This window comes from Littorina saxatilis, linkage group LG6, assembly GCF_037325665.1.
Source record: "Littorina saxatilis isolate snail1 linkage group LG6, US_GU_Lsax_2.0, whole genome shotgun sequence".
Taxonomy (NCBI): Eukaryota; Metazoa; Mollusca; class Gastropoda; order Littorinimorpha; family Littorinidae; genus Littorina; species Littorina saxatilis.
Window position 1 is genome coordinate 35,361,879 of NC_090250.1, and position 20,641 is coordinate 35,382,519.

Consider the following 20,641-nt stretch of genomic DNA (forward strand, 5'->3'; position numbering starts at 1 on the left):
ATGTGTCTGTTTCTGGTAATGTGCCTGTACGGGGGGGGGGGGGGGGGTGGGGAGGGGGGGGGGGGTTGGTTTGCAGAGAGTGTGAGAGAGGGAGAGACTTTGACATGTCTGCATACAACTGTGACCAAGATATTAAAAACAAAATTACCCGATTAGAACAAAATAAGATATTCACAGAAGAAAATAAAACCACTCCTGTTGTCGCAGATACCCATCACATATCAAATCAGGTCTTACAACCAGGGAATACTTTCATCCACCTCTAAGTCACTCACTAATAGTGAACAAACAGAGCACAGTCCAACCCCACAAAACAGGTGTTCTAACCATGAACCCAGTTCCCGCAGAATCCTGGAAATAACTCTTGAAATTCAAAGAGCGCCGGAACGTCTAGAGACCGACGACACACTACAAGTCATCTCGACACTACAAAAGGAACCATCGAAGAAGCCAGGCAACAAAAGAAACTCCCAGACAAAATCTCTAAAGCGATCGGCAGATGGTTTATTAGGGAACCAAGCCCGCCTTCCTGCTATTGAACACAACAGCGAACGAACACTTCACGTATCGTTGCCTCCAATCCGACCCTGTCACAAACATGGCCGAGCGGAAGTCAAAGCGACACGGCCCGGAGACCAAAGAGAGGCTCAAAAGGGAGACTATGCTGCGGTGTTGTCACAGCAAGGGAGACAATGACATGAAACGTGCGGTATACACTGAGCAAAGTTCCGCCCATTATTCAATTAGTGAGGACACTTTGAACCGACCAGGTACAAGCAGGCAAGTTGGGACGTGACTGTAAATTGGGGGTCGCTACTATGTTGACGAATGCTATGGTGCCTATGATTTTATCAGCCGCTTAGATTGTATCAGCTTAGCGGATTAATTACTGTCTATGGCTGTGCTGTTCTGATCTTTCAGCTGTAATGAACGCGTTGATATTGTTTGTTTTGGCTTTTAATGAGATGACAATTCAACAAGAGAAATGCCATACAAATTAAATCTACCAAATTACATAAGCTTTTGTACATTGTTTAATCATTATGTAATTTGCTTAGCAAAGTTGAGACTCTGTTTTAGCACAAACGCGGATGTCAAAATGTAGGGAACCCAAGAAACTTTGACAAAACAAGAATTGAGGATACAACATTCATGATTCGAAGATTTGTATCAACAGGAACGGGCGAGTGTTCGCATTACATTGAAAGCTGATTTTAAGAAAGTATAATGTAAAAAGCACATTATCAAGTGTCAGATATGACATTTATGGGTTTTATGTATGAACATGTATGTAATATGAGTACTTAATTAATGATGAAATGATGCTGTTATTAGTATGCATTAATTGACAGAAGTAGACTCGTATCGCGAAAAACATTATTATTGATTCGCATGCCTGTTGGACCATGATTATGGGGCCTGTACTGTTACCTGTAGAGCCGAGTCTCCACGCACTCACGTGCAACAGGTGAAAACCTGAATGTCCATTTTTTGTAAGGTGAGCTGTTAGACTTGTCGCCAGTCACCTAAGCTGTTAGCTTCACTTGCCCATTGAACATGTAAGAGGCAAGTCGGGGAAGATTCTTTGCTCGCGTGCTCAGGTAAACTATTTTTCATGATATGTTTTCGCTAAGGAACACTAGTATGTTTATGAATAAGCATTCTTAATATTCGCTGTTGTGTTAAGTATTTGTAGTCAAGTGGCGTACACAGTCTTTTTGTGTAATTATCCCCAGCCCGACCCAGTTGCCTCCCCTGTCTATTATCTTCCCCTGACCCAAGTTGTGTCTCCAGCGAGGATTATTGTGTGTCTACTATCGTAGGGTAGACTCTTGACCGGATGCATTTCTAACCTCTTATCCCAGATTTAGGTGGTCGTTATGTAATGTGCCGCCAGACTGTCTGGGTATCGTTGGACGGCGTTTTGTCAAGTGGGTGTCATTTCTTTTGACAGGAAACATCATAGAAGAGGTTTTAGTCTCTTACTCCCCCCCCCCCCCCCCTTCTTTGTAACTGGTTGTAATCTAATGAGCCATATCCGGTGTGCGTAATATTTCCGGTGTGTGACACCTCTGTAACGATTTCTGCCTCTTTAACGATCCCTTTCATTGGGCAGGCATTTTAAGTAGAACGCCCCCCGTTGGCTTACACTAGGTAGCCTCCCTATTGGCTATTGGGAATCGGACGGTGACCAGCCTTTAAAAGACTGAGCATTTAGGCTAGAGGAGAGAACGCGATTTGTGATATACTGAGCTGTGTGCTGCTCGATTGTGTCGGTCGACTTGTGGTGTTAGATTCCGATATCTGTGCTCTTGTGTTTACGTTTCACTGAGTGTGCTCACTGAGGAGAATCTGTAAGTAACCAAATGCTTTATTCATTCCTTATGCTGTATTCTTTCCTTATGCTCTATTCTTATGTTTCATTTGATGCTATGATGTTTGCATATATGTACATTTTGACGCTGATTTGGTCCCGGGCGATGTCCGACCGGTCTCGCGTCAGAGTTGATGACGCCATTTTGATCTAGCGGAGAGATGTGTTTTCTAGATCAGTTTCTAATTACTTTCATGATTTGACGCTGAAATTGAGCGTTAATAACTTCTAATATTTGATGACCAGTTATTCTAAAGTTGTTTTAGAGTCTTGTGAACATAAAACTCGCGCATGTATCGTAACCCATGTGTATCGTTGCCATTTTCCCCCATTTTATCACATATTATTTCTGGAGATCAGTAAAGTCTGAGTAGTAGTCGGTTAAAAGCCCAAAGTTAAGCCCTCCGTGCCATTGGCCCGTAAAGCTACCTATTTACGATTTAGGCGCAGAAACCCCTACAATTGATGAACGGGAATTATGGTTGACATATATTTTGGGTAATGAACTCGTATCATGAGTTATCTTTCTTATTCTTGTCGTTATTATTCAACTCGATGAAGAAGTGTCTTCATGGCGATGATCATACTTAGTAATAACAATTATTTTGCAGTTGCGGTTCATGCAGTTGATTAATTTATGTAGAGCATTTTCCAATGCAAGGCTTAGGCCTAAGGGAAGATGTTGGCTACTTCCCTTGACATTAGCTGTTGTGGAGTTGTTTAACTCACTGTGGATTCTATTTCAGAGAATGCTGTGTCTGCAGGATTTTGGCTGTATTGTTTAGGTTTATTGTGGAATGTATGTATGGTTAGGATGCATTGGTATGAATGGTGCGTTTTACTTGTTATGCCATGTACTTATATTATGTTTTCTTTTCTTTTCATGTGTCATCAGACACTGCTTTCTGGTGTTAACTTTCTGGTGTTAACTTTCTGGTGTTAACTTTCTGTTAACTTTCTGGTGTTAACTTTCTGGTGTTAACTTTCTGGTGTTAACTTTCTGGTGTTAACTTTCTGGTGTTAACTTTCTGTTTGCTTCTGGTGTACGTTAATTAAAAGTCACGTTATCGCAACCTCTGTCTTGGCGTCTCATTTATGCTTCCTGGCCTATTCCCCCCCCTTCCACTCCACCCTATCACATCTGGCGCTTGCGGAGCAGGATTCAGGAAGTAGAGACGCCGTAGTTAACACCAGAAAGCAGGGGTAGCAGTGTAGGAGGTACTCAGCGTATCCAAGATGGCGGTCGACGGGGTTCCTAGACCCCAGTGGCAGATGTTTCCCCCTCCCAGGCTTCCTGTCTTCACAAGCGGTGATGATGGCTGTCACCTGGACCATTTCACCACCGAGGCACGTCGCGTCATTTCCCACTTCAACATGGCGGCACTTGGAGGGGAGGGAGCAGAGTGGCTGATCCAGTCACTCGCTGGGGCTGCCAGGAAGGAGGTTAACCTGCACCCCCCTCAGGCGACCGCTACGGCTGACCTAGTCCTGACCATTCTGCAGGACACGTTTGGTGACCACGCCAGCAGTTCTTCGTTGCTTTCATCATTCTTCACGCGCTACCAGGGACAAGAGGAGGGCCTTCTTTCATATGCCCACAGTTTGCAGTCTCTGCATGTCAAGATTAATTCTGTTGTTCCTGATGCATTGACGGATGATGCTCTCCGGGATCATTTCAGCCATGGACTGTTTTTGCATCCTCTGCGACGAGATCTGCTGCGCTTTGTGAGAGGGCGTGAGGCTGTCACTTTTGCGGCAGTCCGTGCAGAAGCTCTCAGGTGGATGAGGGAAGATGTCGATGTAGTGGCTGACCAAGCAACTCCTGTTTCCATAGAGAGGAGTGCCGGGTTAAGCAGGCTGCAGGTCCCAGTCAACGAACTCGCCGTCAGCTCAGCAGAGCTTCGAGCTGCCCTGAACCAACGCCCGCCGGCTGCCCCTCGTCAACAGCAACCGTCCGCGAAGCCACGTTGTTGGCTTTGCAACCGCCACGGGCACCTACAGAGCAGGTGCCCTACCAAGCGTCATGGGAGTCAACAACCGCTGTCATGGAGACAGCCCAGTGAGCTACGTGTAGACCAGCAGTCAACATCCATCAAGCAACCCCCACGCGAGCAGAGCAGTCAGACAGAGGAGGTTGTGACTGCACAGGAACAGCTGACGTCGAAGCACAAGGCCTCCATTGACAGATTAGAAACCCGACTGAAGAAGGAACTGGAGGCCAAGCAACAGTTACAGGATGAACGTTTTCAGAAGGACTTAGAAATACGCCAACTTAGAGAGCGGTTAGTCTTCAAGTGTGAAGAGGTGTCGATTGAGCGGAAAGCAGCAGGACACATTCGCAAAGACCTTGAAGCGTTGTTGCAACAGCAGCTCACAGAGAAAGAGCATCGGCTTGCGACAGCCCCAGTCCCCGTAGAGCTTCACGACGCTGACCCGATAACATTGTGGGATTCTGTGCTCAATTTGTCCTGCCCCTTTACTCCAAGTCCCAGCTAAACCACCCCCTCGTGAACAGTCAGGAAAACAATGTGCTGCTGTCATGTGGGCAATGTGTCATTTGTAAGACTGTTTGTGCTCTGCTAAGAGACTGTGTACACTAGGATTATTGATTGCCTGTTGTATTGTGTCTTGTATGAATGGGTTGGGTGACTGTGCGTGTCATCCGTTACCGTTTCTGATTTTATTTGTTGTTTCACTTGAGTGAACTTGTGTTTGATTTATAGATGTCATTTTCAGCTATTCCCGAGGCGCTGTACCTGCGAGGACGCAGTTGGTATAGAGCTGGGGGGGATGTAGTCAAGTGGCGTACACAGTCTTTTTGTGTAATTATCCCCAGCCCGACCCAGTTGCCTCCCCTGTCTATTATCTTCCCCTGACCCAAGTTGTGTCTCCAGCGAGGATTATTGTGTGTCTACTATCGTAGGGTAGACTCTTGACCGGATGCATTTCTAACCTCTTATCCCAGATTTAGGTGGTCGTTATGTAATGTGCCGCCGGACTGTCTGGGTATCGTTGGACGGCGTTTTGTCAAGTGGGTGTCATTTCTTTTGACAGGGTATATCATAGAAGAGGTTTTAGTCTCTTACCTCCCCCCCCTTCTTTGTAACTGGTTGTAATCTAATGAGCCTTATCCGGTGTGCGTAATATTTCCGGTGTGTGACACCTCTGTAACGATTTCTGCCTCTTTAACGATCCCTTTCATTGGGCAGGCATTTTAAGTAGAACGCCCCCCGTTGGCTTACACTAGGTAGCCTCCCTATTGGCTATTGGGAATCGGACGGTGACCAGCCTTTAAAAGACTGAGCATTTAGGCTAGAGGAGAGAACGCGATTTGTGATATACTGAGCTGTGTGCTGCTCGATTGTGTCGGTCGACTTGTGGTGTTAGATTCCGATACCTGTGCTCTTGTGTTTACGTTTCACTGCGTGTGCTCACTGAGGAGAATCTGTAAGTAACTAAATGCTTTATTCATTCCTTATGCTGTATTCTTTCCTTATGCTCTATTCTTATGTTTCATTTGATGCTATGATGTTTGCATATATGTACATTTTGACGCTGATTTGGTCCCGGGCGATGTCCGACCGGTCTCGCGTCAGAGTTGATGACGCCATTTTGATCTAGCGGAGAGATGTGTTTTCTAGATCAGTTTCTAATTACTTTCATGATTTGACGCTGAAATTGAGCGTTAATAACTTCTAATATTTGATGACCAGTTATTCTAAAGTTGTTTTAGAGTCTTGTGAACATAAAACTCGCGCATGTATCGTAACCCATGTGTATCGTTGCCATTTTCCCCCATTTTATCACATATTATTTCTGGAGATCAGTAAAGTCTGAGTAGTAGTCGGTTAAAAGCCCAAAGTTAAGCCCTCCGTGCCATTGGCCCGTAAAGCTACCTATTTACGATTTAGGCGCAGAAACCCCTACAATTGATGAACGGGAATTATGGTTGACATATATTTTGGGTAATGAACTCGTATCATGAGTTATCTTTCTTATTCTTGTCGTTATTATTCAACTCGATGAAGATGTGTCTTCATGGCGATGATCATACTTAGTAATAACAATTATTTTGCAGTTGCGGTTCATGCAGTTGATTAATTTATGTAGAGCATTTTCCAATGCAAGGCTTAGGCCTAAGGGAAGATGTTGGCTACTTCCCTTGACATTAGCTGTTGTGGAGTTGTTTAACTCACTGTGGATTCTATTTCAGAGAATGCTGTGTCTGCAGGATTTTGGCTGTATTGTTTAGGTTTATTGTGGAATGTATGTATGGTTAGGATGCATTGGTATGAATGGTGCGTTTTACTTGTTATGCCATGTACTTATATTATGTTTTCTTTTCTTTTCATGTGTCATCAGACACTGCTTTCTGGTGTTAACTTTCTGGTGTTAACTTTCTGGTGTTAACTTTCTGTTAACTTTCTGGTGTTAACTTTCTGGTGTTAACTTTCTGGTGTTAACTTTCTGGTGTTAACTTTCTGGTGTTAACTTTCTGTTTGCTTCTGGTGTACGTTAATTAAAAGTCACGTTATCGCAACCTCTGTCTTGGCGTCTCATTTATGCTTCCTGGCCTATCTTCCCCCTTCCACTCCACCCGATCACATATTCATTGTACTAGTTCTTAATCTGGATATTCTGAATAGTTGTTGTTTATGGATATGTTTATGTTGTGGATAAATAACTCGGACAAGGATGGAATAGATATTAGTATTGGCAGTAGTTATTTAAGAATTCGTGTTTGTGGTTGAATGTAGAGTAATTACAGCCCAGGGTGAATGATGAGTGAATTGATGTGTGTGTTATGCCTATGGAAATACTGACTCAAGAATCACTTTCACAGGAGTCTTCCCAGAGACAGAAGACGGAATTCGCGAGAGCTTGTTTGACCATTCAAGCAGACGCATGAAGAGATGAAGATGCACGAAGCAGAGCGACGTGATCTACTAACCGGACTTTACGGACCACGCCAGGAGTCGCCGCGTCGGCTGGGTGATGGAGAAACAGATGAACTACACTACGCTGTTCTGGTGATGGGGTAACACATTAATTTACTCATCTAGAACCCTGGGCGTATTGTGTATATGTGTGTGAATCCTGAACGTTGATATAATGTACATGCTTTACCAGTGAGCTATATAAACATATTGAGCTCCACGTATTTTCTTTTATTGTTGGAATGAATCGGAGGAGAATAACGAATGCGTATAAATGAAATAGTAGCCTTCTGACTGACAGTCGGTATTGTAGATAATTCATTCCTGACAATTGGTGACCCCGTTTTCTCCAGTGTATGTGTCTTTAACAGATTGTAGACTGTTAACGCACACTTTTTGAAGATTTTTTCATTGTATGTTGTTTGCTTGACTACGTGTGTAAGCATATCTGTAGGCACGCATTTTGTGAAGAATGTTGTTACAGTGGTGAAGTGTTTTCATTAAGTAACTTTTACAGTATAGTGGTTTTGTATATTATCACCATGAGTGACGATTGGGATTTGTGGATGTCTCGTGGGAAAGAGCTAGGTCTTAAAGACAAAGACTTAACCGGTTTTGTCCGTGAACAGCAAAACATTGCTAGAGATGAACGGAAAGAAAAAAGAGAGACAGAAAAAGAGCATGCAAAGCTAGAAAAAGAGAAGGAGCTTGCCAGACTAGAAGTCGAAAAAGAGAAACTAGAAGTTGAAAAAGAAAAAGAGCAGACTAGGCAAAGCGAGTTAGATCTCGAAACGGAAAGGGTGAAAAAGGAGAGATCAGACGTTAAAGTTAGTCAGTCAGACAGTTCTAGACCTTTTCATCCAAAATTGCCTATGTTCGATGAAAACAAAGACGACATTGATGCATTTTTGTTTCGGTTTGAAACACACGCTTCAGCATGCGGCTGGGATAAGGGTAAATGGCCTGTCTACTTGGCTGCTTTATTGAAGGGTAGTGCCTTGTCGCTTTATCATTCAATTTCAGGAGAACAAACCCTTTCGTGGGATGTATTGAAGTCTCATCTTCTTCGTAAGTTCCAATGCACAGAGGAAGGTTTCAGAGAGCGTTTCAGAGCTGTTCGTCCCGAGATGGGAGAGTCATTTTTAGCGTTTTTAACACGCTGTCGTCATTTGCTCAACCGATGGACTGAGTTGTCTGGTGTTTCCAACACTGCCGAAGGTTTACAAGACTTGTTTCTGCGTGAACAGATACTTCAGAGTTGTACAAAAGATTTGGCCGTGTTCTTGAGGGAACGTCAGCTGGGTGACGTAGCTGCGTTATGTGAAGCAGCTGAACTTTACCGTGAAGCTCATCCCAACAAAACCTTAGCACGGAAATCAGATGTTTCTATATTTTCAGCTGGAGTTGGAGTTGCAGATTCAACAGGGTTTAACAACGGGGGCAGTGGTTCTCGAGGTTATCGAGGAGGCCGAGGTTCTTCGGGTACAGGTCGAGGTGAGTTTCGAGGACAACGCAGGGGTGCACGTAGAGGGACCATTAAACAGAGTGATGTCTGTAGGATCTGTGGGGGTCAAGGTCATTGGGCGAACCAGTGTGCTTCGTCTAAAAACTTTGCTGAAACATTTAGCTCCGCTGTTAGCGAACACGTTCTTGTTTCAGAGGGACAACCTGGCCTACAATGGTTTTTCAGGGACGATCTTGCGGGACACAGGATGCACTACTGCTGGTGTGAAACGGGCTTTAGTTCGTGATGATCAGTTCACAGGGCAGGAGCAGCGTTGTCGGTCTTTTGGGGGACACATTGAGACATTTCCCTTGGCTGAAGTGGTTGTGGACTCGCCTTATTTTGCAGGTGTTCTGACGTGTTGTGTCATTGACGATCCTGTGGCAGATCTTATTCTTGGGAACCTACCAGGTGTTGTTTCAGTATCTGGGGGATTTGTGGGCTCTATTGTTCCAGACGCTGTCGGACTAGTGACTACCAGGCTACAAACGGAGAAAGCCAAAGGTTCAGTGAGACCGTTAAAATCGGTACCTTGTGTTTTTACTGATGTAACTCCTGAGAAGTTAGCTGATATGCAAACCAAAGATGAATCACTTAAGAAGTGCTTCGAGCAAGTTCAGAAGGAATCGCAGGTCTCAGATCAGAGCAAACCTTACTTCATCATGAAAGATGGGTTACTTCACAGAGCGTTTTGTGAAAAGACTGAGGTCGTCTTTCAAGTTGTTGTCCCTACTTCTTTGAGAGAACAAGTTCTCCATACCGCCCATGACGCTCTCATGTCGGGTCACTTCGGTACCAGAAGAACGTTAAAGAGGATCTTGACCCAATTTTTTTGGCCAGGCGTAGAACGTGCGATGTGTGTCAGAAAACGTCTTCCAAGGGTCGCGTTCCCGCTGCTCCTCTTCAGAAGATGCCGCTTATCGACGTTCCTTTCAAGAAGATCTGTATTGACTTGGTCGGTCCTTTTAAACCTGTATCTTCGACTGGATTCCGGTACATTCTGACGATAGTGGATACAGCGACTCGTTTCCCCGAAGCAATTCCATTGAAGCAGATTGATACTGTTTCTGTTGCTGAAGCACTGTTTTCAGTTTTTTCGAGGATGGGCTGTCCTCAGGTCATTGTCTCTGACTGTGGAACGCAGTTTGTTTCTGATCTCATGATGGAGATTTACAGACTTTTGGCAATCAAGTCGATCCACACTTCTCCTTACCATGCTCAAGCAAATGGGTTAGTCGAACGATTCAACGGAACTCTGAAGAGCATGTTGCAGAAGGTTGTCCAGGAGCGCCCAACTGACTGGGACAGGTACGTTCCTGCACTCCTGTTTGCGTATCGTGAACTTCCAAATGTCAGTACAGGGTTTTCTCCCTATGAGCTTCTCTTTGGGCGCGCTCCAAGAGGCCCAATGTCTATCTTAGCGGACTCATGGACAGGGAGGACTGATGGAGATGAAGCCAAACCTCTATATCAGTATGTCTTCGATTTGAAGAACAGAATCGCTGATACGTGTGCTCTAGCACAATCGAATGTTCGTGATGCTGCTCGTATTCACAAACATTACCATGACAGGAAGGCCAAACTTCGTACTTTTGTACCTGGGGATGAAGTTCTTGTACTCTTAACTGCTGACAGCAACAAGCTTCTCATGTGCTGGAAAGGTCCATTCAAAGTGATGGAGGTGGTTAGCCCTGTTGACTACCGCATTGATCTCAACGGCAAACACAAGGTGTTTCACGTCAACATGCTGAAGAAGTATGAGAGACGAGTTTTGACAGCAGCTACTGCTGTGGAAAGAGTTAAGTACTGGTCCAGTTCCTGATGACCAGGAATTCTCAACATTGATGTCTAACTCTGATCAGAAGGCAGATGCGTGTTCGGATCACGTCTTGTCGGTCTTGTTGTCGGTCGAGGATATCTCAAACCGGAGGACGGGAAGGTCAAGAAGATTTTGTCTGTGATCAAATTCTTTGAACAAGAAGAAAAATGGCCCTGGAAGTCAGATCTGTTTTGTATAGGTACTGTATATACAAGTAGTGACGTTGACACTTTGAGTGGGACTTATTGTGTTAAATGCAATGTATTATCATGGATGATAACATTTGTATGGTGTTATCGAGTTAAGAAATGAGAAATCTTTTATGCAGCTTTCTACTTGAAGTGGGGGGCATTGTCAGATATGACATTTATGGGTTTTATGTATGAACATGTATGTAATATGAGTACTTAATTAATGATGAAATGATGCTGTTATTAGTATGCATTAATTGACAGAAGTAGACTCGTATCGCGAAAAACATTATTATTGATTCGCATGCCTGTTGGACCATGATTATGGGGCCTGTACTGTTACCTGTAGAGCCGAGTCTCCACGCACTCACGTGCAACAGGTGAAAAACCTGAATGTCCATTTTTTGTAAGGTGAGCTGTTAGACTTGTCGCCAGTCACCTAAGCTGTTAGCTTCACTTGCCCATTGAACATGTAAGAGGCAAGTCGGGGAAGATTCTTTGCTCGCGTGCTCAGGTAAACTATTTTTCATGATATGTTTTCGCTAAGGAACACTAGTATGTTTATGAATAAGCATTCTTAATATTCGCTGTTGTGTTAAGTATTCATTGTACTAGTTTTTAATCTGGATATTCTGAATAGTTGTTGTTTATGGATATGTTTATGTTGTGGATAAATAACTCGGACAAGGATGGGAATAGATATTAGTATTGAGAGTAGTTATTTAAGAATTCGTGTGTGTGTGGTTGAATGTAGAGTAATTACAGCCCAGGGTGAATGATGAGTGAATTGCTGTGTGTGTTATGCCTATGGAAATACTGACTCAAGAATTACTTTCACAGGAGTCTTCCCAGAGACAGAAGACGGAATTCGCGAGAGCTTGTTTGACCATTCAAGCAGACGCATGAAGAGAAGATGCACGAAGCAGAGCGACGTGATCTACTAACCGGACTTTACGGACCACGCCAGGAGTCGCCGCGTCGGCTGGGTGCTGGAGAAACAGATGAACTACACTACGCTGTTCTGGTGATGGGGTAACACATTAATTTACTCATCTAGAACCCTGGGCGTATTGTGTATATGTGTGTGAATCCTGAACGTTGATATAATGTACATGCTTTACCAGTGAGCTATATAAACATATTGAGCTCCACGTATTTTCTTTTATTGTTGGAATGAATCGGAGGAGAATAACGAATGCGTATAAATGAAATAGTAGCCTTCTGACTGACAGTCGGTATTGTAGATAATTCATTCCTGACATCAAGATGGGGAATCAAGAACTCAGATCAGATAATGCACTAGGCTGGAGGTGTTCCTCGAAACATCTACTACGAGAACATTGGTGTGGATGAACCCATTAGTTCCTGAAAGCCATATGCTACTCAACATATCTATTGTAATTGGTAGTGCTAATGTCCAGTCCAACTTGTGAAAGACCGTCCGCTGACCACTACCTCGCCCACTCCCAACAGAGCAAATCTAATCACCAACAGCCTCGCCTGACCAGCGACCTAAAACGCTCTACTGGAGATTCGGTTCTTTTTCAGTAATATAGCGAAGATCTTCAATCCTCTTCTCGTGTCACTATGTCTCTGTATTGCCTGTGAGTATGTTTGTCTGTTTGTCGTTTTTTTCTGTATCTGTCTCTGTCTGTTTGTCTGCCTGTCCGTCTCTGTCTGTCTGTCTGTCTGTCTGTCTGTCTGTCTGTCTGTCTGTCTGTCTCTCTCTCTCTCTCTCTCTCTCTCTCTCTCTCTCTCTCTCTCTCTCTCTCTCTCTCTCTCTCTCTCTCTCTCTCTCTCTCTCTCTCTCTCTCTCTCTCTCATCATCGTCATCTTTATCATCACGTGCTGAAGTTTTCCGACCTCCTTTTGTTGGTTAACTTTTTATTTTTTTTATTTTTTTTATTTTATCATTGTGTATCTGTGCGTCCCAAGGACAGATTGTAAGAAAAGGCGTAGCCTTAAATCTTAATCCTTGTTAAATAAAGTTCAATTCAATTCAATTCTCTCTGTCTGTCTCTCTCTCTCTCTTTCTCTCTCTCTCACTCCCGGAGTGCATTACACAGATCTAACGGACAATACGAACACTGACGTGGAAACTACCATGTCGGGACAAGGATGTACACTGTGAACCACCCCAATGATCGGTGCATGTTTTCGAACTATATGTGTACACCGATTTCCCTTCCCCTCCTTTCCCATTGCTGGGGCCAATGGCCTAGCAATTAAACTTTCGTATTCGTATTCGTATTCTCTCTCTCCCTCTGTCTCTCTGTCTCTGTCTCTGTCTCTGTCTCTGTCTCTGTCTCTGTCTCTCTCTCTCTCTGTCTCTCTGTCTCTCTCTGTCTCTGTCTCTCTCTGTCTCTCTCTCTCTCTCTCTCTCTCTCTCTCTCACTCCGTCACCCTCTCTCTCCAGCTCTGTCACTATCTCTTTCTCTCACCCTCTCCCATCTATTTTTTATCTTTGGTTATCAGCAAAGGCAGTCCGCAGACTCCAAAAGAAAGGAAAGGAAAAGACAAAAAGCGATACAGAAATGAAAAAAGAAGAAGACGAGATCTCATCATCTCTTGTGTCCCGCCTGTCTGCATGTCCAACGATCCAGAGAGGTACAGGACAACAGCTCTGCTTTGCTCCCACAATGCCGCTGCTCTCAGTCTCTTCCGGCTGTTCTGTGAATTCCGCTTCAAGACCCGACCTCCACCACCCCCCCCCCCCCCCCCTCCTTCCTTTCTCCTGTCATCTCCACTCCTCTTGTCTCTTATCTCTGTCATGCCATGGATTCCATCCCCACCCTTATCTGTCTATATGTTGGTCGGTCTGCCTGTCTGTCTATCGGTCTGTCTGTCGGTCTGACCGTCGGTTTGTCTGAGTCGGTCTGTCTGTCGGTCTCTGTCTCTTTCTTACTCTTTCTATGTAATATGTTATTCTGTAGTGGCATATGTATCTGATAGGGACAGGTTAGAAGGTTACCCATTGCCTAAAACCTTCACTCCCTCGTTATACAGTATTAAATTTGAAACTCTCTCTCTCTCTCTCTCTCTCTCTCTCTCTCTCTCTCTCTCTCTCTCTCTCTCTCTCTCTCTCTCTCTCTCTCTCTCTCTCTCTCTCTCTCTCTCTCTCTCTCTCTCTCTCTCTCTCTCTCTCTCTCTCTCTCTCTCTCTCTCTCTCTCTCTCTCTCTCTCTCTCTCTCTCTCTCTCTGATAACGACGATCAAGATCTCATACTTTCTTTTATTCTCTGCCTGCATGTCCACTGATTCTGGCACACGCATGAAAACATTTATGTTTTCCTCCCGAGATGCAGCGCTACTCTCAGCTCCCGGTGTTTTACGAATGCACACTGTTCCCTTTGGAACCCTATCATCTCATTCTCTCCATCTCGTGCCTGTGTGTGTGTGTGTGTGTGTGTGTGTGTGTGTGTGTGTGTGTGTGTGTGTGTGTGTGTGTGTGTGTGTGTGTGTGTGTGTGTCTGTGTATTTGTGTGTCTGTGTATGCGTGCGGGCGTGCGTGCGTGCGTGCGTGCGCGCGCGCGCGCGCGCGCGTGTGTGTGTGTGTGTGTGTGTGTGTGTGTGTGTGTGTTTAAATTGATCCAGGATCACACACGCAAACACAAGTTCTCTGTTCATTTTTCGCTTCCTGCCTTTCTCTTTAATCTCTTGAGATCAAGCTCCTCAAAGCAAAAATAAATTTTTGCCTTTGCCTTCAACTTAAAAACACACAGTAATTACCGTCTTTACTGACAAGGGTGTCATCGTGTTACCCTGAGTTTTGGTGTGTTAATGAATGGCCAAAATGGAAACACTCATCGCAGAAAAATACCCGTGACATGCTCGATTTTTTTTCTGACTGTTGATGTGACGATGTGGGTATGGTTCCTTTTGCTTTTCGATGACTTCAACTTTCCATTGTTCCTCCAACGACGTCGAGAACGGCAACGACGACGACGACAACACCAACACCAACAAAAGCAACGACAAGAGCAACGCTTGTCTGTCTCTGGGACAGACTTCCAGATTCTGGTTTCAATTGAACCCTTGATTTGAATCGTTGTTGCAGCTATGTCATATATAGGCTTTGCGTACCTGCCGAACTAATGTATCTGTTGAGACCAACGATAATAGCAGCAGCCACAACACCAACAACACCAACAACACCAACAACAACAACAACAACAACAACAACAACAACAACAACAACAATAATACATTCTCTCAGTCCTGGTTCCTTCCCACCACATCTCTCACCCAGGCTGTGCTTTTCCATTTTTCTTTCCCATTCTTTTCATTCCTTTTTCCTGCCGGTTTTTTTCAAGTTTCAGACAGACACAAAGGACTCACTCCTTCTTCGATTTCCTCTCTCAGGAAGCAGGAGAGACATGAAGTGCAGAGCTAGCCCAAGATTATGCTGAAACCCGCGAAAGGGGCCATTTCAGTTCGAGTGACAATTTTCATGTTTGCTATTCGCGTGCCCTCCCTTTGTTTGGTTTGGAGCACCGAGTTATTGAGTCGGAATGAAAAACAGTAAGTGCACCGAATCGATCAAACGTCTTTTCTGTCGGAGTGGCCCCCCTTGTCGTGTTTTCAATGGCGGACGTCGAATCGTGGAGTGTTTATGTGCAGCAGGTTTCAGTTTTGGGGTAAACGCAGCTTAAGTCTTTTGAGATGGGTTTTATGTCTGAGGAGGGATTCTTTTCTTCCCGCGGAGTGCTTACTGTGGTTGGCTGAAGTATTGACTAGAAACTTGCATCAGGGGGAAAGAATAGGAGTACAATTAAAGAGGCAAAGAGAAGAGTTTTGTGTGTGGACAGATCTGTTATTTCCCAAAGAGGATGCGCGGTTTGAATGCTGCGCACGACTGTACAATAAAACTCCTGTGTCAATATGGTGACGTTGTATTGTGTTGTCTGCGAGAAAGATCGATTTTGCTTTGTTGTCTGTGGTTTTCAGTTTTTGACTTTGAATGACTTGCTCTAGTGCATCGGCTAAACCTTACTGTGCAAAAAGAAGAACACTACATTTCCCTCTCCCTAACTTGTTTCTGTTCAAATAGGCAACACCGACATTCTTTTCTCACCATCAGCTAGAAACCTTGGATTCATCTTTTCATCTGACATGACCCTTAACAAACATATATCTTTAGTCTGTAGAGCAGCTTATTTTGAGCTTCTTAAGATCAGCACCATTCGCCACACACTCTCCTCTCAAACAACTAACACTCTTGTCTGTGCCTTTGTTCTTTCTAAACTTCACTATTGCAACTCTCTTCTCTCTGGCTGTCCTCTGTACCTCCTGCATAAACTACAAAAAGTCCAAAACTCGGCAGCACGCCTCATTCTGAAAGCACGAAAACGAGATCACGCAACACCACTTCTTCACACACTGCTCTGGTTACCTATTCAAGCCCGCATTGACTACAAACTGTCCATGCACCCTCTGCTTTAACTTCTTTTCTGGCTCGTCTCCTGCTTACTTCTCTGAACTCCTCACCGTCTATTCTCCAGCAAGACAACTCCGTGCCTCTTCTGACTGTCGCATCCTCACCATTCCACACACCAAAACCAAAACATACGGACAACGCACTTTTACTTTCTGCGCACCCACACAATGGAATTATCTCCCCTTTCACATCCGCCACTCTCAGTCACCCCAAGCATTCAAACGAGCACTTAAAACGCACCTCTTCAAGAAATACAACCCCTGATTTTGTTTTCTCAGTCCATCAGTAGGCTACATGTAGTGTATTTGTTGTTTTAGTGATAATGTGATTATGTATATAAACATCTAGGGCTGTTTTCAGTATTGTTGATAACATGTTCTGTTTGATTAAGGGTATTCAGCTGGTATTTCCTTGTTTTCACTACCTATTTTATTCATGTTTTTATTACTTAGTTAGTGGAAGAATCTTTTGTATGTATGTTTGAAGGTGTATGCTTTTAATTAAGCGTTGTAAGCGTTTATGAATGCAAATGTAAATGCTTGTATAACTGTGTTTTGATTTTAAATGTGTCAAGCGCAAAGAGCATAATTGTAAAGTTATGATGTTGCGCTATATAAATGCTCATTTATTATTATTATTATTATTAAACCTCACGACAGACACACAAATGGAAACATAAGCATGAACAAAAACGCACAACGACTCTACCTGACACTGACAGACATACACGCAGACAGACACACAGACAGACAGACAGACAGACAGACACGCAGACAAACAGACAAACAGACAGACAGACAGACAGACAGACAGGCAGACAGGCTGCAGGAAGGTCGATCGACAGAGGGCAGATGGACAGGCGGACGGACGGAAAGACACATACAAATTTGAATAACAGAGAAAGAAATATGAATAGTACATTAGTAAGCACCATGAGCGTAATCGCGTGCGCACACACACACACACACACACACACTCACACACACTCACACACACACACACACACACACACACACACACACACACACTTACACACACACATACACACACACACGCACACACACACACACACGCATCGTGCTAACAAACACAAACACACACACACACACACACATACACACACACACACACACACACACACACACACAGTGTTAACACACACAAACGCACATACACGCACACACCCACACACACACACACACATCGTGCTAACAAACACGCACACACACACACACATACACACACACACACGCACACACACACACACACTGACACACACACATACACACACACAAAGTGACTATCTTTAAACTTTAAACCAGAAACGTTATACGGAAAGCTAGGAGCCACAACACGTACGCTTCAAAGGTCATGAGAATCTTGTATTACCGTGAAACGCGACGTCATTGTAGAAAAAGTATACAATAATCATGATAACCAACAACAAAAAAGACGCCTTTGAAAGAAAAAGTGAAAGGAAAGAAATGGTTAAAAACAATCCACAAAATAACACAACAAAAATATCAAGTGAAAGAAAAACTAAATGAGCCACACACACAAAAAGACGGTCGGGGAAAAGAAACAGGACAGGGTTAGGTCATCGGCTTTTGACATCATTGACCCAGACCCTGCCTCTGAGGACGTGTGTCTTTTTCTGTTGCGATCCGACTCATTTCTCTCACAACTTCCTTCCCTCTCCCTCGCCTCTTCTCTCTTTTTCCTCCCCTGGCGACCACCAACCCCCCTCTCTCCCCCCCCCCCCTCCCCTAGTTCCTCTGTCCCGTCCCTCCTTCTTTGGCTCCCTCCCGATCGTTCTCTCTTTCTCCCTTCTCTTCTATTACTTTGTAAATATGTAAAGTACGAGACGAATTCCATTGCCTCTTAAACTGTCAATTTGTCGACGATTTGCAACAAACAAACAAAAATACCCACTGAGTGTTGACGGTGTCCAAATACTTTGACATTTCATCAGGTGTTCTCTTCAAATAGAAACAGAGTATTGTCCAAATCGGTTTGGTTCAGTTTGTGTAAGTTTATTTGTTTGTTTTGTGGTTTAATAGAAAAAGCCATAGCGATGATTGGTGTAGGGTTATTGTTGTTCCTCTTCTTTGTGGTTATGTCCTTACTCAGTCATGTCCTTATTGTTGTATGTTTCCAAGTAAAATTAAGGTGAAACTTGCTTTTACATTTAGTCAAGTTGTGTTTGTTGTTACCGTGATTGGTAAATCGAGGTATCTTGGGTGGGGGTTGGGTGGGTAGGGGGGGTGGGGGGGTTTGGTGACAAAATGAAACCTGGCAAACCTCGCATTCCTCTTCCCCATCTTCTCTTGTGTTGCTTTAGTTGCCCCAAAGCCCACTCCTCTCTCTTCCTGCCTAACCCCAGCCCTTCTATCAGTCTCACGTGCTTCCCGGCCTCTCCAACTCAAACCCAACCCGGAAGACGGTCACTTCTCTCTTCTTTTTACATTTAGTCAAGTTTTGACTAAATGTTTTAACATAGAGGGGGGAATCGAGACGAAGGTCGTGGTGTATGTGTGTGTGTGTGTGTCTGTCTGTCTGTCTGTCTGTCTGTCTGTCTGTCTGTCTGTCTGTCTGTGCCTGTGTGTGTGTAGAGCGATTCAGACTAAACTACTGGACCGATCTTTATGAAATTTGACATAAGAGTTCCTGGGTATGATATCCCGGGACAATTTCTTCTTTTTTTCGATAAATGTCTTTGATGACGTAATATCCGCTTTTTGTAAAAGTTGAGGCGGCACTGTCACACCCTCATTTTTCAATCAAATTGATTGAAATTTTGGCCAAGCAATCTTCGACAAAGGCCGGACTTTGGGATTGCATTTCAGCTTGGAGGCTTAAAAATTAATTAATGACTTTGGTCATTAAAAATCTGAAAATTGTAATTAAAATTGTTTTTTTATAAAACGATCCAACATTACGTTTATCTTATTTTGCATCATTTTCTGATTCCAAAAACATATAAATATGTTATATTCGGATTAAAAACAAGCTCTGAAAATTAAAAATATAAAAATTATGATTAAAATTAAATTTCCGAAATCGATTTAAAAACAATTTCATCTTATTTCTTGTCCGTTCCTGATTCCAAAAACATATAGATATGATATGTTTGGATCAAAAACACTTTCAGAAAGTTAAAAAGAATAGAGATATAGATAAGCGTGCTATCCTTCTCAGCGCAACCGCTACCGCGCTTTACTGGATTGTTAATTTCACTGCCTTTGCCACGAGCGGTGGACAGACGATGCTACGAGTGTACGGTCTTGCGGAAAAAAATGCAATGCGTTCAGTTTCATTCTGTGAGTTCGACTGAGCTTGACTAAATGTTGTATTTTCGCCTTACGCGACTTGTTGCATCCTCCCCTTACCCTGTCCACCAACTCCCATCACACACGCCTGCCCCCATGTGGCCACTCTAAAAATATCATCATCACCCTGTTTCACCCAAAACATGACGCAAATTAGCCGGAGCAGTGGTTCGCTGTGAGGACCCGTGCCCCTTGAAAAGGGAGGCAGAGAGCAAAGGGAGGATCAGAACTGAAAATGCTGGGTTGGGGTAGAGGGATGCAGGCTGGGGGAGATGAGGGTGTAGGGGCCAGAGGATATTAAAGAGGAAGGATTCATGATGATTAAAAACAACTCCTTGCTCCTCTGACCCCCCACACACACATACACACACCCCAACACAAGTTGCATGGAGCCAGGACAGTTGTGGGTGTGGGGTGGTTCAATAGGGGGTGGGAGGGTAAAAACAACACTTTGACAACATCCCCTCCCTCCTTTACCGCCCCCCCCCCTCCTCCCCCTATCCCTCCCTCTCCAAGATCTCATGTCACCATGACAGCTGAGGGTACAGGCGGTTGGGAGAGGAGGAGGGAATAACAAAAAATAGTAAAAACAACAATTTTGCCCCCATCCCCCCCCTCTCTCTCTCTCTCTCTCTCTCTCTCTCTCTCTCTCTCTCTCTCTCTCTCTCTCTCTCTCTCTCTCTCTCTCTCTCCAAGTCTCATAACGCCATGGTGGACAAAATGCAGGAGTTGGGCGGGGAAGGAGGGCCTAGGGGGGGGGGGGGGGAGGAGTCTTTCTTTGTTTTGTTTGGATCATCATGAATCCTTCCCCTTCCCTTCCCCATCACCCACCCCCTCTTCCTGAAGTCCTCCTGGCTCCACGACAGCCAGTTTCCTCAAACCTGTTCAAGCGCAAAGCCGTTCTCGCAGAAAAAGCTTGAAGACCCGTGGATGCGAACCCAAATCGCTCGACAAGCGTGCAGGAAACCACTGAGCCGTGCGCCCCCCTCCAGGGGGATGACAGATTTCAGACTCTGATTGATTCGCTTATTAGATCCGAGATATCGATTTT

General features: G+C 44.2%; 2 protein-coding genes across 3 annotated transcripts; both read left to right on the forward strand.

The window, feature by feature from the left end:
- Positions 1-1,689: 1,689 nt before the first annotated feature.
- Positions 1,690-6,975, forward strand: LOC138969094 (uncharacterized). Its single transcript, XM_070341799.1, has 2 exons — positions 1,690-5,821; positions 6,737-6,975. The coding sequence occupies exon 1, from the start codon at positions 3,611-3,613 to the stop codon at positions 4,868-4,870; it is 1,260 nt and encodes a 419-aa protein (XP_070197900.1). The 5' UTR covers positions 1,690-3,610; the 3' UTR covers positions 4,871-5,821; positions 6,737-6,975.
- A 246-nt stretch (positions 6,976-7,221) lies between these two features.
- LOC138969096 (uncharacterized) lies at positions 7,222-11,976 on the forward strand. 2 transcript variants are annotated; one of them, XM_070341800.1, is made up of 2 exons: positions 7,222-8,805; positions 11,666-11,976. In XM_070341800.1, exons 1-2 carry the CDS (start codon positions 7,854-7,856, stop codon positions 11,767-11,769), a joined length of 1,056 nt encoding a protein of 351 aa, XP_070197901.1. In that variant the 5' UTR covers positions 7,222-7,853; the 3' UTR covers positions 11,770-11,976. The 2 variants fall into 2 exon arrangements, 1 of the variants encoding a protein (XP_070197901.1); XR_011456375.1 differs by lacking the exon at positions 7,222-8,805 and adding an exon at positions 9,013-11,339 and having other exon boundaries at positions 11,666-11,789.
- Positions 11,977-20,641: the final 8,665 nt, after the last annotated feature.

What these genes read in the sequence shown, in the direction of transcription:
- LOC138969094 (XM_070341799.1), top strand. Translation starts at nt 3,611, where the DNA reads ATGGCGGTCGACGGGGTTCCTAGACCCCAGTGGCAGATGTTTCCCCCT.
- LOC138969096 (XM_070341800.1), top strand. Translation starts at nt 7,854, where the DNA reads ATGAGTGACGATTGGGATTTGTGGATGTCTCGTGGGAAAGAGCTAGGT. An exon ending in TTCTTCGGGTACAGGTCGAG is followed by an intron (nt 8,806 to 11,665) that starts GTGAGTTTCGAG and finishes TTACTTTCACAG; the next exon opens with GAGTCTTCCCAGAGACAGAA.